The 8,884-nt window shown below is 39.7% G+C and overlaps 1 protein-coding gene across 1 annotated transcript; it reads left to right on the forward strand.

Annotated features, from left to right (window-relative positions):
* Window positions 1-6,671: 6,671 nt before the first annotated feature.
* Window positions 6,672-8,884, forward strand: slc25a4 (solute carrier family 25 member 4). Its single transcript, XM_079159790.1, has 4 exons — window positions 6,672-6,849; window positions 7,517-8,003; window positions 8,099-8,239; window positions 8,356-8,884. Exons 1-4 carry the CDS (start codon window positions 6,739-6,741, stop codon window positions 8,511-8,513), a joined length of 897 nt encoding a protein of 298 aa, XP_079015916.1. The 5' UTR covers window positions 6,672-6,738; the 3' UTR covers window positions 8,514-8,884.

Raw genomic sequence — 8,884 nt, forward strand, 5'->3', positions numbered from 1 at the left:
ACATACCAGCACTATTACACAATAGAGACACTACAGGTTAAACTCTTGACAAGCTGTGTGACAAAGTCTTCCTCATTACACACTTTAATTCAGGATGAGATTATTTCACAGCTAAAATGACCCCACTAATTTGGGACTAAGGGTCGTTAAGAGGGTTTGAAATCTGTTTTAAATGGACTTGAGGTTTGAAGAGGTTGTTGTCTTTCTGAGTAGAAGGAAGAATGGATGAATGAATTCACACACTTAGATGAGAGGGACCATCATCTTGAGGGTGCTACAAATATATTACTCCTCTGAATTGATTAGCATCTCTTGAGCGATTACCGGTCCAAGTGGAATTCTTTTATTGTGAGTGAGAGATGAGTGCGGCTATTTAAAATTTTCTACACTTTGTTGTAAATACTACAAGGTAGAGGAAGGTATAGAGGACTGAAATGTCACGGCGAAGAAACAAGAGTTTTTTGTTCAGGCTAAACGTTGTGTTGTGGGGGTTGTTACAAAATTCCTAAAGCTGCATTTACATTCATACACAAGATGTATTATGTATTCACAGGCTGATTTATTTGATTATTAACGGAGAAAGAAATACAAATAACAATAAACAATGTCTGCATTTATTTGATCACAGAAACACACACAGTCTAATTGGACTAATCCAATTTTCATTCTCATCTCACGGACTTCGTAAACACTGAAATGGACTGTGAGCAAAGTTGACTTAGTCTAATGTATCCAATTAAAGGAAGATAATCTGCAAAGTATCTGTCTGCACTGCTGCTTCTCAGTCCCAACATCACAGTTTAAGAATAAACAGTGTGACACTTCTGAACCCTGGAAACTCCTGAACCGTAACATCGAAAGCAACTGCAACACTTAGTGTTGTATGTTATATCACACTATTTTCATACACATTGAGGGGGGTGTATTGGTAGAAAGGGAATATACTATTAATTAGTATGTTTTCTTTAGCGTATAATCATTATAATCACAATAATCACAATCAGTTTTTGTTACATTAGAATGAGCCGACTATATCCACATACGGAGCGGGTCCTCTACATGGAGCCGGCACCTTTAAGGTACAAAGAATATACAAAGTATATGTACACTGTATATCTACTGAGGTGTTGGGTATAGATATGATGCCTAAAAACAGATACTGTCAGGATTAGTACAGTAACAAAGTAACCCAAGGTTCCCAAAAGTATAGATTAGGTGATTTACGTCATACAACATGGTCACTAATACAGTGAATGCTCAGATAGAGTTTAAAAGAGCAAAACACATAAGTTGGAGCAAGATAACATTAACGCACTTAAAATGTTGTCTTAGCAACACATTAGCCTCAGACAGCTGGAATATTGGCTCGCTTGATTAACAGTGAACAGATAGCAGAAAGTTACTGTATTACATTTACTGTCCGGCATTATTTAAAAGTCTGAATTCTGGCCGAGTTGCTCCTTTGTTCACTATTCACTACAAAATAGACACACACAGTCTAATCTACAATATGCAACACATTGGATGATGAACTGTGAGCAGAACGTTTTGTACATGACATGGACACTACTTTTCCGTTCCATTGTGTAATTTTTGAGAGCACTTTATATGGAGAATAAATCTCCATATAGAATAAAATGGAGGATGGTGAATATAGGGCACTATAGCAAATAAGGAATGATTTAAGAGACAGTTTATAATGTTAGTGTTGTGTAGTTTATGTGCACTACAACTAAGACTATAGCAAATATTCCATGAAAACCCTTTTTGCTCTTTGTTGCTATATAGGAACTGTGAAAATACATAATATGTTATTATTAATATTGATGTTGTTATTATTATTATTATTATTATTATCATTATTATTATGATATGAACATTTTTTATTACAGATTTACCACTCATCCTGTGGACTTACTGGTATTTTTAAAGCTTCACTGTGCCGTGCCTTGCCCGACCACACAAACTGTTATAGATATTAGATATTTTTAGATGATAACCATAACAGGACATCTGTTGGTGAGTTTTAAAAAAGGTTGTGTCACTCAGTCATGACCACGAGTACAGTTTTGTTTAACTCCCCCCAACCTCAGACTTCCTTCTCTTAACACTCGTCTTTCTCTTACCATCTTTCCACCTCGGCACTAGATCTGCTCTCATATTCTCCCAGTATTCATTTTCACTCCACCCCTCTTTCTCATGAACCTCGCTCCCTCAGCCTCTGTCTCTCTCACCCTCCACCCCCACTCCCGCCATGTCCATCCCTTCGTCCCCCACTGACTGTGTGTCTCCAGGTTTTCCTGATTTGTCATGGGGATTTCTCTTCGTTCTCCGCAGCAGTGTGTTTATGTGTGTGATTTTCCACCTTGCCCTGCCATGGGCACTGCCCTGACTGCGGGTGACAAACGTCAGCTGCATGACACTGTCTCTCTCTCTCTTCCCACATGCGCTTTTCACTAATGTTGTCAGCCTCCAAAACGTTTGTGAAAACAGGCCAACAGCCAAAATGCACGATAGAGAAGAGGGGAAACACTTAAATAATCTCCTTCCCCCTGAGTCCTGGAGAGCTCAGTCTCTAAGTCTGCTCAGGGAGACTCAGTGTGCATCTCAGCCTGTTGGGTTTGAGGCAAGAGGATTGTATTATCAATATGACTTTAACCAGGAGACTCATTGTGAGGGAATAAACAGCCAACATGATCTTCTTTTAGGAGGGAACTGAGCTTTTGTTGACACATAGCTCTATTCTCTGCTGGTTAATTCTGCTTGTATTATAGTATATATATATATTTTAAAAAACACAAAGTAATATGTAGGTACATAGAGTTAACTTGTATGTATTAAAACATCCTCTAAATTACAAAACTGTTGAGGTTGTGTTATTTATTTTAAAAGGGTAGGGCTGGCATTATTCTACATTTTGTTTGTTAACAAATATATACCATAAAAAGCACAAAACCAGTAATGAATTGATCCTAAGTATTGGTTGTGTTGTCAAGTGCCAGCTCTGTGCCAAGGAGCTCCATTGTCGGTTTGAAATAATTGAAAACACACATGAGCCACATGTTGCATTGGGTGACATGTTACTTCAGTATGATAAGCATGTCACATGGGAAATTTAGCCTATTAGTTTTATTTTCAGTTCCACATTCACCGTCCTGCTGCCTTAAATACTCACTGGAGTACCAAATGTGTGTAAATCCGCAGCAGAAAATAGTCCCCACCACATGCACTATTTACTACTGTCTGAGTAACTTTGCTAAAAACTAAAGTGACCAGCTGTTTAGGGGAAATTAGCAGACTATTTAAAAAGTGAGACTATAATGCTATATTTGTGGGCCATATTCAAACATTTATGCCTTCAGTAGGAATCAACGGGCTTGATTAGACACACTAACACTTTGTTGTTTTGCGTCTTTACAAGGGATTTGTTGACAATAAGACAAATATTGAACGACATTAACCTTTGTGAGCAGCAAACAGATATCCAAATAAACAAGCAAACGTTTTTAAATAACCACTATAGTGTTCACATGTCCTTCGAATTCAGAGAATAAATCTTGATATAATAGTAACTTTTATTGTAAGGAATTATACAAACCTGTGCTGCATCAATGCAAACCTCTACTAAACTGAACTAATCTGTGTGTTAACACTAATATCTTTCTAATGTCTTTTTTTTTTTTTAACCATCATAACAAAATGGCAGGTTTTCAAATTCATGTTTTGAATTAGTTTATAGCAGAATTAAAGCCGAACCAGAAATTCAGTCTGAATCACACGCTGGAGTCAGAAGTAACCAGTGCTCCTGCTGGTGAGTTTTGACCCGAATATCTTTGGTTTTAACCCTGTCTGACACTCATAATCTCTATTATCTTTGAGTCTCTACTGGTCTAAGATCTAAGGTCTAAGACGGTAGGGGACCAGAAGAATAAAGAGATTCTCGTCACAGTTACTTCTTAACAGATAAAATCAGTGACTGTATTGGTGTTGGAGCTATGCGTAACGGCTTTGCTTATGTGCATGTTTATGTGTGTGGCGGGGGGGTCCAACTGTCTGACACCTGCAGCTCTTCATACTCAAAATGCAAATCCAAGCCCACACCCCCTCCACAACCCCTCCTTCAATCTCCAAGATCCAAGGTTACTGAGCAACGACTTTCGCAAATCTAGATCAGATTTAAATAAAATTATAAAAAGAGTTTCAACAGCACTAAACAAGTTACATTTGTTTCTGGAAATAACACGAGAAGCACATTTGCTGATGTGCAGGCCAACCTACTCTGGCAAGGCTCCTCCAACCATCCAAATGGTTACTAGATATATTTTAGATGATCACATATGCAGCCGTTGGTGAGTTTTACAAAAAAATAAAAATCCTTTTTGGAAATAATAGAAGAGGCAAATTTGCTGATATAAAACTCCCCAAGTTTAAAATCATAAGATGACAATCCAGAGAATTTGAGAAGTAGTTTAATGTCACGTTCCCAAAACAAGATTGATAGAGGTATTAATAATAACTAACTTAAACAACATCATGAAACCATGTTGAAACCAGGCAATCCCAAACAGCTCAGAATAAAGATGCTTTAAATTAGAAAATTGTGAATTGGTCTATGTGCTCTGAAACTGCAAAAACTATGACTTCTGCCTGCCAAAAAGCAGGTGCAAGCCCCTGTGTTAGCAAGCATCTGCCTAACTGAAGTGTGCACGTGAACAAGATGCTGAATCCCTAACCAGCTCTGAGGTTGTATGCTTGCAGCTGGTCCTGACCTCTGACCTGGCTGGTGGGGGCTACTTAAGAACATTTCACTGAGGGGAACCAGTAAAGTGGTGCATTATTTGTATTGTTGTGAGTGGAGTGTGGAGTAAATTAGGAAAAGCACCTGTTTCACTGGGTACCACATTTGCACTCTGGGGATATCAGTGATGCCCTTTAATGTAAACCAGCTCTCTAGTGCCACCCACTGACTAGACAGCACAACACAGCAGCATGGGGATGGGAAAGCAGAACCACAACCAAAGAAAACTTCAGATAAGCCATTACACCAGTTTACTCTGTAAGTTTAAATCTATGCACAACAACACTATAGATCAAAGTTTTATGAAGAGAAGTCTCAATGTTTTTTTACTCATCCTGTTAGCAACAGGGTCTACCACCCCACTTACATCTCCCTCACTTTAAAAAAATAACCTATAAAACAAACTAGAGCGATTTCGTAAGAATTAGTGATATGATAATATCATTTTTATTGAGGATGTATCAGTGGTGTTAGTAATTTAATATTGTCCGGTTAGGAAACATCTTAAACCTTGTAAGTTTACCAATGAATCAACACAGTCAAGCAGCGCCACCAAGTGGTCGTGAGGTGGCAGTTACAGTCCTATAAGGAGGGTGAAACCCTTTAAAACGTAACTTATTCTATTGTATTATCAGGTTATTTCAATTGAATAGCTATTTAGTCATTGATGTTTCTTTCAAATTCTTTTCAGAAAAATCTCGTGTTTGACACTGAGGGTGTTTGTAATTATAAAATCGATCTCGCCACCAGGACATTTGTTATTGCAATAGTTTATGTATTTGATAGCCCATTGAAAGCCACACTTTTTCTAATCATATGAATGAAGCAGTCTTGGACCGAACCACACTGCTGGACTATAAACTGTCGTACATTGTGGCCAACGTTCCTTCAGCCAAGTTGGCTCCGTTTTGGATCATATTGCTTGTTCGTGTCACACTGCGGGCACGAGGCACTTGTGATGTCCCATTTGTCAAGTCAGCCAGTATTAGATTTTCGGTACGATACTTCACAACAAAATTGACTAAAACAATGTTGTTGCTTTTATAGGGGTATTGGTGGCATTTATTTTGTAAGAAAAAAAATGATAATTTCCGTTGTATCTCCTCGTCCCCAGCTGACTTGAATCGGGTTTCGGACAGGTGGCAAAAATGTATGTGCAGCAAAACGGTCAGTGAGTGAGCTGACAGTGAGCTGTTTGTGAGCTGACAGTTTTGCCTGTTTCCCTTATTCCTTATTTCCCTTTTAGTTCCTCATCCATCGGACCTCTGACCCAGAATCAACATTTGAACCTGAAGTGTCATCCCTCTTGGTGTAATAAAAATAGGCTTTAATTTGTCATGGTCTTTATAGCCTAAAAGTACGTTTATGTGTGAAAATAATGGAATAAAGAAAACCACTGTGCCCGAGTCTCTTTATTTCCAGGGCCATACCACACTTATGATGTGAAACGTTAAAAATGATCTATGACTGTAAACAGTTCACCACAAATAACACCAACACATTTCCTAAAAATCCTATCTTTATTTTAAGGCTTCTGGAAACTCAAGTGACCACCAAGTGTATGTTTGGATTGTGGATGAAGAGGCTTGGATCAGCAAGAATTAAGGCAAATACTTTACTGTGATTATGAGTATTAGATTACAAATACATCTATGTTTTAATAATAATCAAATTACACATGTGTCCTTTAAACGACCCTGACTTGGCCTAGTCCTGACTTCAGGAACATGGCGCACGTTTTAACCTTCAACCTCGGATATTTATTCAGCCTCGTTTATCTGTTCGACAAAACGCAAATCCATCACTGAAATGTCTCGCGATACATGGCGCAGATATATTAGGACAGATGGGAGGGCTCGCACACTTTGATGGGCGTTCGAGGAACTTGGTGAAGTTTGGATCAGTCAGGGGTCTCAAATCTGCACAAGAAAGATTCAACCATGTCGGACGCGGTGATTAGTTTCATGAAGGACTTTTTGGCCGGTGGCATTGCCGCTGCCATCTCCAAAACAGCTGTCGCTCCCATTGAGAGAGTAAAGTTGTTGCTGCAGGTAAAATAATGGAACCATCTGATGCCAAAAGCTTGGCCGCATGGTCATTCTTTTGTGCGTAAAGTGTGCGTAAATGTTGGGTTAGTGATAAACCAAACGTTAAAATGTAAATCTTGAATAGATGTTGATAGAAATAATGTGTGCTCTGCACTGTGTAAGTTCCTATAGGTGTGTAAAATCAAGGGGCACGTGAGAGGTCCTGGGTCGATGTGGAGATGGTTTTACGCATTGTACTTTGCAATGTTGCTGCAATGATGGCGATGGTGACAAGGGCTCCAAATATAAGTCAAACAATTGCCATAATAGTAGTTTGTGAGCTATTTGTACGTTTAACAAGCTAATTATTCTATACTTCAATATAACAGACGGCCGCAGTAATATCTAGTGAAATTCAATTGCTAAATTTAACTTGAACTATGTAATCTAATATACAGCTGATTCTCAAGTGACAGGAGTGTGCATGTAGACTGAATAAGGCCGACAACTACACACAGTAATGCCTGACCGGCAAATTATGTGAAGAAGTTATTACAATTGCAATACAAAACAATATTCTGTTGCTAATAGAAAATTGTGCATGACAAAGTTCCATTGCGCAGCGTTTAACAAGAGAATTACCCACATATACGAGTCTTTTTGAATGTGCTTTTACTGTCTTTACTTGTAGGTCCAGCATGCCAGCAAACAGATCACCGTAGATATGCAGTACAAGGGAATAATGGACTGTGTGAGAAGGATCCCAAAAGAACAGGGCTTTATTTCCTTTTGGAGAGGCAACCTGGCCAACGTGATCCGTTACTTTCCCACCCAAGCCCTCAACTTTGCCTTCAAAGACAAGTACAAGAAGGTCTTCCTCGGTGGTGTGGATCAAAAAACACAATTCTGGCGTTACTTCGCTGGTAATCTCGCATCTGGCGGTGCCGCTGGGGCGACTTCGCTCTGCTTCGTCTACCCTCTCGACTTCGCCAGAACAAGACTCGCTGCCGACATCGGCAAGGGCGCATCTGGGAGAGAGTTCAGCGGTCTTGGAAACTGCCTCTCAACGATCTACAAAGCCGATGGCCTCAAGGGTCTTTACCTCGGATTCAACGTGTCAGTGCAGGGTATTATCATCTACAGAGCGGCCTACTTCGGATGCTTCGACACAGCTAAAGGTGCGCACATCTTGTCGATCTGAACATGTTTTTAAAGTAGTATGCTTATTTTGTATTTCGTGTCGAGCTTGTGACTTAACTCCTCCATCATGCAGGTATGCTGCCAGATCCCAAGAACACGCACATCGTCATCACCTGGATGATCGCCCAGACTGTCACTGCTGCAGCTGGTATTATCTCATATCCCTTCGACACCGTCAGACGTCGTATGATGATGCAGTCTGGACGCAAAGGAGGTGAGCGTCACTCATGCTTGTGCCATCCAGCATTTGATTGTTTTTTGCTCAATTACGCATTTTACGCATGCATCCATGGGCATTATGGTTCACTATCCATGTCTCCCTGTCCACAGCTGACATCATGTACAAAGGCACAATTGACTGCTGGAAGAAGATCGTTAAGGACGAGGGAGGAAAAGCCTTCTTCAAGGGCGCCTGGTCCAACGTGATCAGAGGCATGGGTGGTGCCTTTGTGTTGGTGCTGTACGACGAGATCAAGAAGTACACATAAACTTTCTAATCTCCCGGTCCCCAAAGAAACCCCTTCACTTTAATACGTCTTAATTCTTGTGATAGAGTGATAACAGCTTGTGGTGAATTACAGCATGTACTGTAAAGGTATCTATACTTGACCTGGGTTAACATGCCTCCCCAGGAATCTGTATATATCCCATCTACGAGGTACAAACAGCTATTTCAATGGGACAAAGTCAAGCCGGTGTTTCATTGGAGATATTGTGATGATGCAAGATTTGACGTAATGTCAGTCATTTGGTAAAGCAGTTGCTGAAGCTCATGTTTCGTTATGTTGTGACCACACTGAGCCATGTATCCCACCTCACACATTATTTTATAAACAATAAAGATTTATTAGTCCATTAA

The sequence above is a fragment of the Pholis gunnellus genome (assembly GCF_910591455.1).
Source record: "Pholis gunnellus genome assembly, chromosome: 5".
NCBI lineage: Eukaryota > Metazoa > Chordata > Actinopteri > Perciformes > Pholidae > Pholis > Pholis gunnellus.